Source organism: Seriola aureovittata, chromosome 4 (genome assembly GCF_021018895.1).
Source record: "Seriola aureovittata isolate HTS-2021-v1 ecotype China chromosome 4, ASM2101889v1, whole genome shotgun sequence".
Classification (NCBI taxonomy): domain Eukaryota; kingdom Metazoa; phylum Chordata; class Actinopteri; order Carangiformes; family Carangidae; genus Seriola; species Seriola aureovittata.
In genome coordinates, this window is record NC_079367.1 from 23,497,242 (window position 1) to 23,514,756 (window position 17,515).

Here is a 17,515-nt window from a genome sequence, read left to right on the forward strand (position 1 = left end):
ATAACTGAGAGGAGGCTCTACTTTGGTTGAAAACCACATACGCTTAAAATAGGCTAGCAAAGCTAAACCACAACTATGTCTATGTGGTCTCAATAAAATGTGTTTTCCTAAAATTATTATGCTGTATTTGACTGAAACTAAAACAAGGTATGTTGACAACTGGACACTGTAAAAACAAAAACAAAAAATGCACAGAAACGCTTATCTTCTCAAAGATTTACAAAATGAAATTGTTGTTAAGAGGTTTCTATAAAATTGATGACATGTGTGTTGTCTCTGATATTACCTAGTCATAATGTATATGAGGAATCTTCATCACAATATTCAAACCTAATACATGAATAATATAGCTGAATACTTTCTTGTGAGACAAAACCAGCTGCTACAGAAGATATAGAGCAACGAGCAGGTCTACAATGTCAAATTGATTAGCACACTAATGCTCATCAAACGTTAAACATATGGGTCAAGAGTACTGTAGACTATGACAATGCACATGTTGCTCATCCTCTTTCATCCTGCTAATCTGAGAAATATAACTGCAGGAGAAAACAACTATGACCAAAACATTTTTCTTGGCAGTTTTCCCAGGTGGTTACAGACCTAATGCTACAAATAATATATTACAATAAGCAAATGGACATTCTTCAAGATTCACTGATATAATAATAATAGCCTAGTATTTCAGTGTATCATTTATGGAAAGGGCTACAAGCAGGCTTACACAGTATCAAATGTAAATGGAATTCACCCACCTACCTGTTTGTGTGTATAATAGCCTCTTATGTATTTTGGCTGCTAATAAGAGAATAGCTGTTTAGGCTTAATTAGCAGATCTACATTGAAAAGGTATTAACAGCTTCATCAGGAACACAGTGGTAATGCAGCTTAAGCCTTATAGAGCTGTAGAGAATGGAGCTGGAACAATGAAGGGAACAGAAGTTAAAGAGGGCGGAACTAAGCGTCAGCATCATAAAGTTTCCGACCGGAACGACATTTCGTTGCACAGCTTTCTGTTTACACCACAACGTGGGAGATTGTGACAGAAGTTTTATGGCAGGGGAGTGAAATTAAACCTATAAATCACTATAATCTGTTTTTCTAAAAATGAAAATGGGTAAAAAGCGCCGCGGCGACGGCTCGCCGGAGTCAGACACTCCGGCGAAAAAAGAAAAAGTAGCGGAGTTCAATGGGACCGTATTTAAAGCCATGCTAAAGGAGCCCACCACAGCCATTAAGGGTGAGTGTATATGCGCATTTTGTTGCTTTTACACACATCTCGCAGAAGTCATTTAAGTCCTAGTAGTGTTTTTATACACTTTGGTGCGGTCAGTGTTTGAGCACCATCTCTACAGCCTGCACACACACTGTCTGCAGTCCTCTCCTCTCCTCTCCTTTCCTCTCCTCTCCTCTCCTCTTCTTTGATTAAACTTTTTTTATCCCCTGCAGGGCTCGAGACATTCATATCAACCGCTAAGAAGCTGCCATGCTCTGACCTGTATGACGTGGTTGAAGGGTATATTAAAATCTCTATGGAGTGTGCAGAGATATTCAAATTGCTAGAGGGAGAAAAGCATATAGAGAGTGAGGTAAGATGAAGTGCTTTTCTCAGTGGATGGGACTGGCTGACTTCCTGTTTTTGGACCAGTGAATCTCTAATTGAATCTTGCCTCTGTCCAGATGATGCTGATTTTTGAGAGCTTGGAGATGATCCTTCTAAGGACAGCCAGTGACCTGACCCACTTCAACATGGTCGGCAATGCTATTGTGAAAAAGATTGTTTCTAGCTACATGAAACTTCTGCAGGGATCTTTCCATTCAGAAAACCACAGGTTGGTCTACTGACCTCAGCACAGGGCCCTTAGTGTCGGTCCTCAGCACAATTTATGATTTTCCTTCTGCCAATGGACCTAATGTTGTTATAACTCACGTTCACAGGTTTGTCCGTCAGTGCCTCAGTCTCCTGTCTGCCTTGGTGTCTCAAGGACCAGAAGCTGCTAGAGAAGTCTTAAGTCACATTCACATCAATAAAGCGCTGTCTGGCCTGGCAAAGAGAAAGGACAAAAAGGTGTGATGTAACATTTATCTTTACCGGTTGTTAGCATGCATGGGAGTTGTTGGGCGCTGTAGATATTTATGCTTACATTTACCTCTGTCCTTTTCTAGGGAAAACCTGACGTCCGCATGGCTTTTATCCAGTTTGTGCTGTCCTTTTTGGTGTCTGGAGATAATGCTACAGTCGGACAGATATTAGAGAGCAAAGGTAATAATTAGATATGGATTACAATTTACACAACAAGCTGTTCCCTCCGTTGTGTCGATGACATGTTCATTTTGTGTGTCAGAGCTCCTGCCAGAGATCCTGAGCACGGGTCTGAAGGAGGACAGGATGTCTGTCGTCAATCTCATTTTGTCCACACTGAAGACTAGAGTAAGTTTTCAGTTGCTCACACTTTTGAGTTAAAACCAAGTGTATAGACTTGATAATTACATCTGTGTCGTTTGTCTTTCTGCAGGTTTTACTAAACAAGGGCATAAGTAAAACACAGAAAGTGCGTTTTTTCACACCCGCCGTGTTGGCGAACATCGCGTCACTGTACAAATGGAATGGGATTGTGGACGCAACCACTGATGATAACAGAGTAAGCTATTTGCTTTTCTCTTGTGTTTGTTGAAACGAAGGCTCTGTCAGCCAAATTTGTTTCTCAACTTGTGGGTCTAACTTTTTTTTTTTTTTCGTAAGATGTCGGAGAACTCAGAGCATGCTGGGATATCTGTCATCCGGGAGCTTGTTCACAGTTTCCTTCTTGACCTCTGCTCCTCCCGTAAGCATGGCATCAGCTTTCATGATGCCAGCCTTGGCACAGCTGGCAGGTAAGTAACCTGTGGGATGACAAGTTTACTTTGTATTCCTCTGAAAACCCCTCATGTTAATATGTGATGTGATTTGATTTTTTCTAGATCTGGTAACATTGTCTTGCTTCAGTTCTTGGTGGGGCTGAAGCAGGCCACAGAGGATGAACTGGTGGCAGAGCTGGTGGTGAACGTACTGAAAGCCAGCCCTGATATTCTGGCCAGATACTTCAAGGAGACTCAGTATTCATACACCCCCCGCCTCAAAAGTGCCTGGCAGGACAATGTCAGGCTACTTAAAAAGGTAATTATTCCTAATGTATTTGTTTACATTGAGACATCTGTGTTAGCTAATTGCTTCTATTTTTTTTTTAAAACAATAACCCTCCTGTTTGCCTTTCTGTGTCAGATCTACCAGGCCCAACCAGAGCTTTCTGCAGTCTTTCAAACCAGCGAGGTCGTCCCTCTTCCTCGCCTGCTCTCCATGATTATAGTGATATCTCTTCCTCCTGTCTGTAACAAGGCCTTCTTTACACAGGGACTCAGTGTAAGTGATCGAGCCTCATAAAATAAATTCATTATCATGGCCAACAATGGGGGGAAAAAAGCATTAAATATGTATAGTATTTGGACATTTATTTTCAGAATATCTGCTCTTGTATCTGACAGCTTGCCAACACAGCAGTGCAGCTCACAACTCTGTCCATGATGAATTTCATCTTGAAAAGGGCCCACAAGAATATAGAGTACCTTTTGGATAAGTCTGAGTGGAACAGCTCGGATGTGTACACTCTTGATGTGATGGGGGACTTGGTGCAGCAGTACAGGGAGACACTCAGCAAGGTAAGCTCAGGAAAGTGCTGTTATTGTACACACAAATAATAATGAGGCACCACTCAGCAACTCAAGTACCTGCTTTTTGTGCCCTGCTTCAGATTTTGCCAGATATGACAAGCATAGTCGCAAAGTGGCAGTCCCTTAGCAAGAAGGAAAAGACAAGCGCTGAAGAGAAAAAGGCCAAACCAGAAGGGAGCGGTGAACAGACAGATAATAAAAACGAAGTGCCTGGTAATAACATTTACAGTACATTTATATTGTCTATTCTGGTCAGCCCTGTGAAGGTAAGGGGAAAAGAAAAGCGATGTCAGTGGACTGACTCCTGGATTTTATGTTGAGCAGATGCTGAGACAGCTGAGGTCATCATGCTCAAGGCTCTGATTCTTCAGGTCATTTGTCTCTACCAGAAAGTGGTGCCACATCTGGTTAGCCAGTGCAAATTTGACTTCAGCAAGCTCTTAAAAGGTAAGAGTGGAGTGTGGGTATGACTTTCGGTAGCGGTGTGATGTTTAACAGTCGCCTTTCAAGCTGAATCATTGTCCTTACCTCTGCAGGGATTGTGTCAGAGAAAGGAATGAGGGAGGAAGTCCCCCCGGTTTTGCAGTATCAGATACTGCAGCTGGCCTTAGATCTCCCCGCAAGCAAGTTCTCCTGGTTCCGCATACAGGTGAAGAAGTTACACTGTGTTATTTTACGATTTACTGTGTCATTTTCGGTGATCGTGGTTTAGAGAGTTTTGCTTTGTAATCAGCATTTTGATCTATATTGCTTTTATTCCCAGGATGTTGCAGACACTGAATCATCATCTGGGGAGAAGTCAGTACTTTACCTGCTTCTGAAGATGTTTGTCAGCAGCAGCAGCAGCCACCTGAAAACCTCCACACGGATGCTGGTTCTGAAAGTGAGGAACATTTCCTCTTTTCCTCTGTGCATTTGCTTTCAGTTTACACTACATGTGAGACATAGATATTTAGATATTTGATATAACTTTAAATCTTGATAACTGTTTACCCCTCATAAACAACGGGACTTTTCTCTTTACATTAGAAAGCCACATGATCAACTAAATATAATAGAACAAAAAACTCAAATACACTTTTTAAATACATTAGCATAGGTTCCTCCCTGCAGTAGATGTCAAGAGTAAAAGTTTGTAGTTTGACAGTTTGTAAAATGTATTATTTCATCTGAGGGTACAGCATCATTTCCAGGGGGTAAATTAGCAGTTGGTTCAGTCCCTACAGTTAAGAAAAGCAGTTTGTCCTGAAGCGTAATAATACAGTGGTAAAACTGCATATTTATGAAGTTAATGAAGTGAGAGCAGTTTAGGAAATATATCTATGTTAATATTTAACTGCAAGAGTTTCACATAAACTGTACCAAATTTTCTCCCAGCAGTGTTGGTAAAAGGTAACCACTGTTCTGTGTTTCCTGACTTGTATTCAGGTGCTAAAGGACAGTGGGGTGTTTGAGTACACCTGGACTGAACTTGAGCTCTGGCTCGACCAGCTGGCCAGAGTAGAGTCAAATCAACAAGAGGCTGTCATCCAGTTCTTGGAGAGGGTGAGTCCATCTACGCAACATTTCTACCTGTTACTGTCTTGCTGTTGGTTAGACAAAATAAGACTAATTTTGAATCGTAGCATAGCAGTTATATGATCCTGAACTCCTGGTCTCTGACTCTAGGTATTGGTGAAACTCGTGTGCAACTCCTACACATACACAGATAAGGTTGCCAGCCTGGTCCAGGAGGCAGCTTATCTGCAAGCTAACCTGAGTAGCCAGGAGGGCGACGCTGCAAGTATCCCTGTATCTCACATAGACGGTGAGTATTTTTATAGATGGAATCTCAGAGTAATCTCTTCCATCCATAAGCATGTCTGTGAAACTTTTTTTTTTTTTTTTTTGCAATCTGACCTCATGTTGCAGACGTCTTGGACATGCTGGATGTCATTATGGACGGTAATGACGGTGAGATGGAGAAATTTGGTCCAGCACTGAGTGAAGACCTCATTATCCAAACCTTCCCCTTCAGTGTGGTGGTACCTGCCGCTCTGGAGGCCCGAAACAAACTGCCAGCAAACAAAGGTGAAGTCTGTCTTAATTTGGACAAACAGAAAACTTATTCAATCAAAAAGTGAAGAGTAGAGCAACTGTTTTTTGGGGCAGACCGAAATTTTCTTTTGCAGCTTGACAATTTATAATTTGCTGCATCAAAAGTGCAACTTTTCATCTTCATGCTTGAAGTGTTCTCTCTGTTCTGAATAATATTTCAAAAGTAATTGTATGATATGTTTTGATAACAATCTGTCTCTTTTTCCCCTCAGGAGTTGTATATGAGTACTTATCAGCTGTGCTCTCTGATGTGCTGCACTGTCAGAGGGAGCCACTCCCCCTCTGTCTGGCTCTGCTGCAGTACGATAAAGAGCTCGTATCCTCCGAACTCGCTGCTGCTCCTCATCCTGCAGTCGCACGCCTTCATCAGTATTACTCCAGATGGCTACCGCAGCAGTGCAGCGGGGAACTGGTCAGTTTTAGTGCCACCAAGAGAGTGGTTAAAAAAGGGTGATCTTTTAATTTCATCATGTAGAAAATTGCAGTTCCTCTGTTTTTTTGTTTTTGTTTTGCAGTTCAAGTCCTCTGAATGCCTTTCAAAGGGTCTGCCAACCCTTAGTTCATACACCGCACTGATGAAAGCTGCGTATAGCCAAGGACCAAGCACTTTGCTTGAAGAGACCTTCACAAAAAATGTGGAAGAAACTCTAGCATTCATCGCGATGGCTGAGTTTCCAGTAGCAATCAAACAGATCTTACTCTACATCAAATCAACAGTGGAAATCTTTGGCACGGTAAGAGACAAGTAAGACAAGCTCACTATTCAGTAAAATGCCAAGTTGAAAGTATAACACAGCACATCATATTTTTCTGCGCAGTTCTCCAAAGACACAGGAGCTGCCATTCTGAAAACCTTAATGGGACAGCTCCGGGATTTGGTGACTAAGCTACTAGGTTTTCAGGAAACCAAAAAGCCTGAGCCAATAGCAGAGAACCTCCAAGAAGGATCAGACTTCTTCCTGGAACTCAACCAGTCATCCACAGTAGAAGCCGATAAAGAGCAGGTTGGAAAAAGTTCAGCTTTAACAGTGACCAACAATATGAAGTTTATGTCTATTTTTAGATTTAGTGCATCTAATGTGGGCCCCTCTCTCTTTAGATCCTTGTTTCGGCTCTTGGCTCCATCTTCAAGCATCCATGTTTGGAGCAGTGGTTCCTGGCGCTGGAGCTGTCTGCTTTGCCTCCTCATACTCTGAACCCTGTCAGACTAAAGCATCTGTGTGCTCAGCTGACTGATGACATTCTGGCCCTGCTGAAGATCAGCGCTCCCATTCTTCGTGATCTGAGTCGCCTGGAGCTTCTCTGTAGCTACATGGGAGCTTTAGAAAGAGCTGCTCTGAAGGAATTAACGGAGAAGGGCTCTCAGGCTGCCAAGACACAGTCCAGACCTTTCCACGCCCTCTTGTCTCTCCACAGCTACATGGACCCCTCTAATCTGAGGGAGGTGGTCTCCAAGTTGCTACTCCTCCCCCAGGAGAGCCTCATCTCTCCCGGCAGCGAGGGCACACACGCAAACCTCAGTGTCTACGGTCACGCAGCACTGCAGATCCTAACAGAGTGTAAATCCAACCCTTCCCAGGACCACAGCAGCTTTCTGACACAGGCACACTTCCACGGCCTGGGCACACTGCTGCTGTCCTGCTCCAGCCCTGCGCTGGAGGCGTTCCTACTCCAGACTCTGTCAAGTGAGCCAAGCAGTGCCAAACTCATCCACACAGATGTGCTGCTGCACTGTCTCCAGCAGCCTCTCTCAGACACGCAGGCCATCAGCTCCCTGCTGCTGCAGAACTCCTCCACCCACCGCCTCTGCTTTGAGGTGTGGTGTCTAGAGCCAGCAAACATGGAGAAGCTCTCAGGCCAGACAGAAACATTCCTTCCACTGATCAACACCTACTTACAGGTGGCAGGTAGAGAGGACCCTGCCAGGCCCGAAGAAGGTTTGTCCTGAAACAAGTTCTCTATTGATTAAAAGCATACAGCAGCAGGATTTATCACTCTTTTCTTCTGTCATTACATGTTGTATATTGATTTAGATATGCTCTATTGCTGTGTTTTTATAGTGCAAAAAGAAGTTTTAAAAGTCCTGAAGCAAGCACTACTCACCAAATTGTGCCAGTGTGTTCTGGGAAACCTGACAGAAGCCTCTGGAGGCCAGTTTGCTGAAACACTAGCCAATCTGATCAAACTCTCTGCAAACATCAAGGACATCAGGGATTTGATCAACAATCTGCCCAGTGCTCTTCAAAAAGTGGACAGTCTTGAAAGGTAATAATGAACTCTTAACAGAAAGCAAATTATCAGTGTTACGTGTTAGTACCTAAATATTTTCTCCTCCAGATGGCAACTAGTGGACGTTGTTACTGAGAAACTTGCCGATTGCCCAGAAGAACTAGAAACCTGGAGGAAGTCTGTCACATCTGCTGCCATCAAGTGTCTCATCACCTCTTACAGTCACTCTAAAGATCAGGCGACTTCCCCAGCAGAGCAGGAGCAGAGTGTCCTGGAAAGACTGCAGACACTCCTAGTGGGTTTACTGTCCTCATACATACTCTACATTTATGTCTTCACTTCATGCATTTAATAATCTATCCTCTTTACACAGACATCAGCTGCAGACATCACTGCATCTGAATGGAACAGCTTTGTCAAGAACGGACTGAAGTAAGATATTTGTTGAAATCTATTCTGCTATTTAATCAGCATTGTCACATCAGATATTTTTTTTTTTTTTTTTTTAAATGAATGACCCTTAATAAAATATTCTTCCACTGTAGATATCGGTACAGAGATCACCACTTCCTGAACACGTTGAGCAGCCTATTGAACCTGCTGTATGGTGGCGGTGAAGTCCAGAAGGATCTGATACCTTTATCCACCCTTCACATGATGACCAGCAGCCATTCCCTGTTCCTGCCCACCATGCTGGAGTCTGATGAAGAGCCGAGCAGATATCAGGCTAAAGGTACCGCACATAAAAAAGAGACTACATTACAAACCTAAAGCTCTATTCCTTCCATCACTGAATACAACCATGTTTCTTTTGTTTGCATCTCAGAAGCGTTGGTGTCCCTTCTTCTTTGTCTGGTGAAGAAATGCCCAGCAGTCTGTAACATCAGTCACTTTGTTATACTTTTGGGAGCATATGGAGCTACGCTGAATACTTCAGGTAAAACATGAAATCTAAGGACTTTGCAAGTTTGTGTTTGTTGTTGTCTTTTCTACTTACATCTTAATTTGTTTTTGCAGATCAGAATCTGTTACTGCTTCTCCAGGAATATGAAAGAAACCATGTCAGTCTGCTGAAGTTTCAGTAAGTTCCATTCGTTTATAAAAAAAAAAAAAAAATGTTGTCCATGCAACAAGTGTGCTTGTTTGTTGCAAACACTCAGCCTGAGTTTCCAAATGCAGATCCTTCTTATGGGGCCCAGCAGCTGTGGAGCACCACAAGACCAGGAAAAGCCTGGGAGCTTCTCTGTGGAAGCAGACGAGCTCAGACGACCTGTTGGCCCTGCTGAAAAGTGACAGGATGCTCCAAACTATTGCACACTTTCCCCAGCAGCGCAGAATCATCCTGGAGGTTGATATTTTAATTTCTATTTACTTTCTGGGAACTGCACTTGTACAATAAGTTACTGTAAAGGCTCAGTTTCCCCAAATCACAAATATATTTTCTCAAATACCCCGTGTGGTGATAGTTTTGGTTTGACATATTTGAGATTTCTGAACAATTTATTTGGTTGAAAGAAGTTCCAAATTGATCACAGTTAGGTTTTTCAAGTGCAGTTTTTCATTTCTTAAAGCGTCAAAAATGACTCTCCACTGTACTGGTGTGCTTTGTAGAAATCTCACTGATGGGATATCATGAAACCTCACATATCTGTATGACTAGATACCACTAGTAGTCCGTGAGACAATGTTTTTTGTCAATTGGATGAACTGACCTTTAACATGTATATTTTCCCTCCCTTATAGGAAGGCAAGGAGCCACTGTACAGCAATAACAGAGTGAAGGACCTTGGGAATTTGTACGATCCCTGTTTTCTTTTGCCTCTGTTCAGCACCATACTGCAGCCAGGTGAGTATATTTCAACCTACCTACTTTCACCTAATCATCTGTTTTGGTCATCAAGGCTTACATGTGTCGCATTCTTCATCTTCTATGTGACAGAGTGTGTGATTGACTGCCTCAAGTTTGTATCCAGCCACGCTCTTGGATTAACTGTAATGGCTCTAAGTAGCTACGACCCAAAGGTGAGAGCGGCAGCGTACCATGTGCTGAGCTGCTTCTACCAACATCTGGAGGGTGCTCGGCTCAGGGAGAAGAGACAGGTAAAGAGACGGGGAGGTGGTGTGTGCGTGTTTGAAGGAAATCACCTCCAGAAACACTTACGGGCTTGTTTCGGTCCAACAGCTGCTGTACTTGATGGACACGGTGAAAAATGGAGTCCGACAGCAGAATCAAAGACTTCCCTTTGTCCTGACCACTTACATCACAAAAGCGGCTCAGCAGATGTTAAAACCTGGTGAGTAACCTTGAAAACTTGAGTTAGTCCCTGACCAGTCTCATTTCACCCACAATATTTACTTAAGGATATAAGACTTGTTTTAGACTGAACTGATTTATGCTTTGTTTCATTTCTATAAAAGTTATACTACCACTGCAAAAGGAGACTCTGCCTCAGGCTCATCGCCCTTTTTTTTTTCTCCTTGTTTTTCCTGATTTTCCAGAGGACCACATGTATGTGGTTTTAAACAGGTTCCTGCTGTCCCATCAGAGTTTGGACTTCAGAAGAGTCCCTGAGTTCTTCAAGCTCTTCTATGGCTTCGATTTGGAGGTAAAGTATTACAGGAAACTGCTGAAAACATGTTGTTCTGCAAGTCATTAATCTTGATTGGTTAATCTTACCCTGAACAAATAAATGACTGTCCAAAGAATCTCTCTACGTCAACAACTTTCAACCTTCATCTTGTTTGTTTTGCTTAGGTCAGGCTATTTTTTTTTTAGACTGATGTTATCTGATTCTGTGGGGTTGTAGCCGTGGGAGGATTACTCACTGTCCGCTTTTTCTGCAGCACAAGATGGAACGCGAGTGGATCCTGGGTGTGCTGGAGGAAGGGATAAGTGATGGACACTGCTATGAATTGTGCGACCAACAAGGCATCTTTCAGAGCCTTCTAGGCTTCAGCAGCAGCCCCCTGTGCGATGAACACGCCCAGGTACATACTGCGGAAATCACAACGATTCAACAGATAAACAAGTGAAGTCAAGACAAATGACAGAGTCTTAAACTCTGTGAATAAAGGGACGAATTAAGAACATAAGCATGAAAACTCACAGATTAGATAGAGGACAGGGTGGTTGATGTGCTGAAATACACTTCATAAGGAAAACAAATAAATAGCTAATGTATAATGCGGATTTATTTTGCATGTGACTTCTCTCCACTAGGCACAGATTATCAGGGTGTTGTACCAGGCCGCCCGTGTGACCAAAGCAGCTTATAACCTCACCAAAAACTGTGGGGTCCTAACCTGGATGATACAGATGGTTGAAAAAAGGTAAGCTTCACAGTAAGGTCCCCCTTATTGTTTTCGGCTCTTTATTTTGACATTATTATTCATTTTACTACAATAATCTCTTCAGTCAGTTTCAGATTTTCTACATTAGTCTGTTCGCATTATCCTCCTCAGGAATCGAGACCAGCAGCTGCTAAGTGCCATCATAGATCTGCTCCACATGCTGTGGTTCACTAACCTTGGGCAGAAGGAGAAACAGGTGGATGGAGCTAAAACCACCTCGTCTAAAGAGGAGAAGCCTCAGAGCTCAGTGAAGTATCTCCCTCTCCCACTCATCAGTGACTTCCTGTGTGTGGCGTTAACCATCAGCAGGCACCTCCGGTAAAGCACTTCACCTTAAAACTGCTTGTCAGAAGTTGCTGACAAAAGTTGACATCACACATAACAAATGTTAACCGTCTTTTGGTCAAGAATGTCAGTGTTTGTTTGACCTCCTCCTGTCAGGTTGGGTGTGAAGGCCGCTCAGCTCAGCCAGTTCCTGCAGACTCTTTGCTCCATCCTGAAGCATCGTGGGACAGCTCTCAATGTAAATAAACAGGCCGAGTGGCTCACACTCCTCCCACAGCCTCTCTCCTGCACCGAAGCCCTCGCTCTGCTCCTCTGCTGGGCCTCCCTGTCCTGCAACACGGCACTCTGTTCCCAAATACAAGTCTTGGCTGAAAAGTGCAAAGTAAAGGAATTGCTGGGTGAGTTTTTCCTTCTTGAAATTCTGCCACACCAAGAAGCTTGAAGGAGATAATGACTAAAATGGCTGACATTCATTTCCCCAAAATTATGATTAATATTTAATACGAAGCTTTCAGGGCCTACAATGAAGCCATTGCATTTCATACTTTTTCCATTGCAAACTACAGAATTTATAGCTTTGTTCTGTTTCACAGTATCTAGATCATTCCATGTATTTTTAATGGGATAAACATAGTTTTGTTCTCATCCTCCTCCTCAGGGATGGGGAAAGATAAGGCGCGAACTAAAGGCTCCTTTTCCCAGGCCTGCACCGAAAAAGAGAAGCTGGCAGACGACACTGAAACTGAGAAACAAGGAGAGAGTCCCCTGACAGCGTGTAAACATTACCTCAGCAGTATTTTTGTTCATTGCGAGCCTGTGTTTCCCCTCTCTGAAACCCAGCAGGTTCAGCCAAGAGACAAATTAGATCCCAGTCGGTTGGCCAGTGATACTGCGCACCTGCTCACCAAGTGGTCCCTGAGGTGCTTGGTGGAGGACTCGTATGATGAAAACAGAACAAAGGACTTCCTGCAGTGGTTTGAAAAGGCGGTGATAAAACACAGGGAAATTGTGGATGTTGTGTTGCTGGATCCTGGCTTCAAAGCTGACCTCCTTCGACTCTACCACCAGGCCTTTGAAGCTCAGCGTCAATCCAATATTTTGGCGAGAGTAGAAACCTTTCAGCGATTTACCAACATTATGATACGCTTACTGGAAACCCAAGGCCACCTTCCAGAGCTGCATCAAGCGGTCGTCTCCGCCTGCCTGCCAGAGGCCACTCGTGATCAGTCTAGATATGGTAAGAGCTGCCATCTTATCCACAGACTCACACTCCCACATTTGTGACTGCTAGTGATGCGTGCATACAACTACAAGTTCTTTGTTGTATTGACACACGGGCGTCACAGAGACGTTTAGAGCAGCGTTGCCCAAGGTTTTAACAAGAGTGACAAAAATTCTACTTGATTGGGAGGAACCTTTAGTGAAATTTGGGGGAAGGCTGGGCTATGCAAAATCCATACATTACAAAATAAGATTAACTACTAAACTCTCTGAATGAAAGAAGTCTGGCATATGTGTCCTATGACTGTCATTATGATATTAAAATAACTTTAAAATAAACACTACAGTTACAATAGGGTCCTCGCACCCTTCGCTGCTCGGGCCCTAAAAACATTTGTCCGATTCAGCAGTGGACAATGTAACTGGATAAAGACATTGTTAGGTTTTGCAACTTTTATTTTAATTCTCGTCCAATCCCAAATGCTGTTGAGGTGTTGCTCTTACAAAACACTGCAATCAGTTGATATAAAGCCCTATGTGTATCACATTTGTAATTAGTTAATATCCTTAATATTAATATCATTCACAAAGCCACTCAAAAGTACAAAAAGTACAGACGTCACACAGATTAAGACTGATGAGGAAGACAATATGCGTACTTGGTGACAGTGGTAGAAAGTAACTAAGTACAGTTATTTAAGTAGAGTATTTAAGTACAATTTTCAGGTACTTGTGCTTTACATGAGTATTTCCATTTTATGCTACGTTATACTTCCACTTCACTACAGTTCAGAGGAAAATATTGTACTTTCTCCCCTACATTTATTTGACTGCTTTAGTAACTAGTTACTTTTAAGATGAAGATATTACACAGTGAATTATACAACACATTGTTAAAGATTAAACCAGTGGTTTCTGACCTTTTTGGCTTCTGATGTCTCACATTTTAGTTGTCTTTGAGTTAACAGCTCCTCCAAATATGTTTCCCTGTAAACTTCTCACCTGGTTTCATGTCGATGAATGTTCAAACGGTCCAGCATCTCACCAAAAATCCAAACTGAAAACAAGATTTGTGTATTTGAACATTTTCTTCTTTCTTCTCCTATTTATGATCTCACAGTCTCTCAGATTTATCGGGTGTCCTTGTATATAAAAGTAGTTCAAGCTAGCTCCACCCCAGCAGCTACAGTAACATGCTGCTTACATACTGATGCTTCAGTATAAATAATCAATTGATGTAATATTTAATAATATATCAGCCAGAGAGACCAAACCAGTACCTTTTACTTCAGTACGTTAACTACATTTTGCTGCAGACATTTATGTACTTGTAAAGGAGTAGTTTTACATTTTTGTATCGGTACTTTTAGGTAAGAAAGGGATCCTAATAGTTCTTCCACCACTGCTTGATAATAATAGAGATTTTTTTTTAATGGTCTTGGATTATCAAACCTAAGTAAATGTATGTTTATTTTTTCTTTGTCAGTACGGTCTCTCTGATGTGTCCCTCAAGCTCATTTGTAATTAGTTGCATTATAAAGAAATTAAGCCTTTTGTTCTCTCTCCTTTCCAGATGCAGGGCTGCGTCTGTTGTCGTTGTACATCCATGAGTTGTGGAGTGGAGCCACATCAGCAGAGCTGTTCCTGTCTCATGTCAGTTTGGTGACCAGAGCCAAGTCTAAGAGACAAAAAACATCCAAATCACCACAAACAGCCATCAGAGCCATCTGTAATGACATCATCTCCTTGAAGAGTTAAATAGGACGTCTGAACACAACTATGTTCTTTGAAATAGATCAAATGAAAAGAAACATTGTATTCTCTGATATTTTTCTGCCTTGTTTTGCTCGTGTAAAAAGATTGAAGATATTTTATAAAACCCTCTGTTATAAAAAAGGTTGATTTTCAAATCTGTCATACATTTGTCAATTTTTTTAACAAATGGTTCCTGTATTATTTGTAATTGTATGTGTAAACTTTTGGTTTTACGACACAAAGAATCTTGTGGACTATATTCAAGAAACTGGGTTCAATGCAGTAAAGCTGCCATCAGGATGAATCCCAATAACACACCTGTGCTCTCATCCTTTTCATTTCTAGGGTTCACATACACACACTGCTTTTAACACACATGATAAATAGTTACTGACCATTTTTGTTTAATGGTTAATGTAGCCTTTTATTTTGTAGGTATTCAGTGAAGCAGAATCATTGACTACTCTCTAACACACTGTCACTAAACCAGCAATCTAACTTTTCTCTGTTTCCCTGTCATCATCTCCACAGCTGCATTTTAAATTATTATCATTCTGAATTTGTGTTCATCACCTCAATTTATGAACATTTTCGTACGTATCCATGAAAAATGTTCTCCTTCAGGTTCGGGTCAAGCTGATGATATACTTTGGCTTCCTTTGATTTTGCATCTGTGACTCCTGCAATAATAATAAGAGGAAACGTTTAAATGTTATTGTAGAGAATTGTGACACTAGCTCTGTCTGTCTGTCTCTTTATTGTAAACCCACTTCCCTCGAAAGATGATGCTTCACACTTACCGTGTTAAGTTTCCACTGCTAGACATTAGATTCAAAGTGATAAAGAGGAATCCCACAAAAGCAGCCAGAACTATCCAAAATATTATAACAATTGAATCTGAAAGGGAAGAGGAGAATTGTTGTTACCTTCATGCAACACACGAAGACAAATACAAAATTATAGAAAGCACAAAGACTTACATTTATTGTGTTTCAGCTTGCTCTCATCCACAATCACAGGATCAAGATAATCATAATAATATTCCCATTCATAGGGAACAGCACTGGTGTTGGAGTTCTCCATTACAGCCATTATCTCATTTTGGGAGAGAGGTAATGCTGTTTAAAAATTAGCAGAGAAAAATGAAAATGAAAAACAATATCTGTAGAAAGTTAGTCTCCACTTCTTACCCACATGTTTGTCTGTTCCACTCCAGCTGTTCTTCCCTCCTGTCAGTTGTGCTGACTATATTTCAGCAGATGAATGCAGTGTGTGGGTTTGGCCAGGAAACTGAGTGGGTAGGGTGACATGACCAATGAAAATACCTCATGTTGTGCTCTGGTGCTCTGTTTGCAGTTAATGAGTGGGCGTGATGAGCCGCTCCTTATTACACTTTATTTTATTTTTGGACATTATTAATATAATAGTTGTTTATTTTTTAACTAGGATTTGATGGATCTTTGGTAGGAGTTTTCAAAACGTCCTGGTACTACCCACTCCGGTACACTAGGGGGCGTCCCACGCACAGCGCAGACTTGAAGATAAGATCATGAAGATTTAGTATTTCTGGTCCGAGAGTGAATACACTATTGCATAGAAGTCTAGAGAATTGCGCCTATACAAGTAAACAGCGTGGCAGCAGCAGCGGCAGCAGATGTATGTGCGGGTTTATTTCTGTCTGTTAGTGCTTGAAACTCCATGAAACATGGATGCTGAGAGTAAAAGTCTGCAGAGTCGCCAGCATCGGCTCCCTGCTGATTATGATGCATGAATGAAAGCGGTGAGAGCTTCTCCTTAAGATACCCATGAGTGAGAGTTTGTAGTCACATCCTAGTCACATACAATATTACGACTTAAAACTATGTGGACAGTGGAAGACTTCCATAACTTGTTTTGCGATCAGTAATATGCAAGAACATTGCATTGGCCATACTATGGAAGTGTCACATTATGTATATTCTTTGAGAGATGAGTTCCTGTGCCAAAAGTAGGGAATTGTTATCATAAATTGTTTTATTTCTATTATTAATTGATTTCTTTTTTCAGAAATATTTTTCTTATGACATGTCACAATTGATAATATTTTTTTCATTATTTATTATTTCCCTTCATTAATTGTAAGCCCAGCAAGCTGTTCAGTGTTTCAAGGAATCACAGCATATACTTTCTTTCTTGTGATTTCCTTTACAGAACCTCCTGTGCTAATCACATGCGTATTCTTCCATTCCAACCTATAACACTTCTTGACAGGTGCTAGGCGACGGAGACCCAAAGTGTGGTTCTATCCTTGGACCAGCGACTGATGGGAGAATACATGCAGCTCCTTTGACAGATGATCAGCGGCTGCAACATTTGAGGGTATCAAGGGAGACTTTCTCTCCTCTGCATGACATCGAAGCCAAAGCTGGAGAAGCAGGACGCCTCTTATCACCTCTGCATCCCACTACAGAAGAGAGCAGCTTTGGCTCTCTATAAATTGGCTAACCCCTGTGACTAGAAAACTATGGCTTGGCTGTGGAGGAGGCATCTGTTTGCCGCTGTGTGCATGAGTTCTGCACAGCGGCCACCAAAGTGCTTAAACCGCAGCCTGTTGTGGCACCAAAGGACTCTGAGCTTATGAAAATGGTAGACCTTTTCTCACACACATATGGTATTTCTCAATGTATTGGTGTAGTAGACAGTATGCACATTGAAATCATAAAATATTACACTTCCAGTCTCAACAACCTAATAGAGAAGGTTATCTGGCTATCTTATTACAAACAGTTGTGGATGGCGAAGGTCAACCCAGGTGTTCTGGGATCTGAGCATGAGCTGCCCAACATGGGTGAATGATTCCAGTGGACTTCAAGAGTCATGGGCATGTGTT

At 41.9% G+C, this 17,515-nt stretch overlaps 1 protein-coding gene across 1 annotated transcript; it reads left to right on the plus strand.

The window, feature by feature from the left end:
* The first annotated feature begins 1,015 nt into the window (after positions 1–1,015).
* Positions 1,016–14,801, plus strand: urb1 (URB1 ribosome biogenesis homolog). The gene is made up of 39 exons (XM_056374712.1): positions 1,016–1,240; positions 1,450–1,589; positions 1,681–1,832; positions 1,939–2,068; positions 2,167–2,263; positions 2,346–2,431; positions 2,517–2,642; positions 2,744–2,874; positions 2,962–3,157; positions 3,263–3,400; positions 3,523–3,696; positions 3,789–3,921; positions 4,033–4,155; positions 4,245–4,357; positions 4,472–4,591; positions 5,137–5,253; positions 5,377–5,515; positions 5,620–5,778; positions 6,018–6,217; positions 6,321–6,539; positions 6,624–6,809; positions 6,905–7,742; positions 7,866–8,070; positions 8,143–8,329; positions 8,408–8,466; positions 8,580–8,767; positions 8,861–8,971; positions 9,052–9,115; positions 9,214–9,382; positions 9,778–9,880; positions 9,974–10,134; positions 10,217–10,328; positions 10,534–10,640; positions 10,879–11,022; positions 11,255–11,364; positions 11,497–11,703; positions 11,827–12,068; positions 12,329–12,907; positions 14,465–14,801. The coding sequence occupies exons 1-39, from the start codon at positions 1,108–1,110 to the stop codon at positions 14,647–14,649; spliced, it is 6,783 nt and encodes a 2,260-aa protein (XP_056230687.1). The 5' UTR covers positions 1,016–1,107; the 3' UTR covers positions 14,650–14,801.
* Positions 14,802–17,515: the final 2,714 nt, after the last annotated feature.

What these genes read in the sequence shown, in the direction of transcription:
- urb1 (XM_056374712.1), top strand. Translation starts at nt 1,108, where the DNA reads ATGAAAATGGGTAAAAAGCGCCGCGGCGACGGCTCGCCGGAGTCAGAC. An exon ending in ACAGATATTAGAGAGCAAAG is followed by an intron (nt 2,264 to 2,345) that starts GTAATAATTAGA and finishes TTTGTGTGTCAG; the next exon opens with AGCTCCTGCCAGAGATCCTG. An exon ending in TTTGTCAAGAACGGACTGAA is followed by an intron (nt 8,467 to 8,579) that starts GTAAGATATTTG and finishes CTTCCACTGTAG; the next exon opens with ATATCGGTACAGAGATCACC.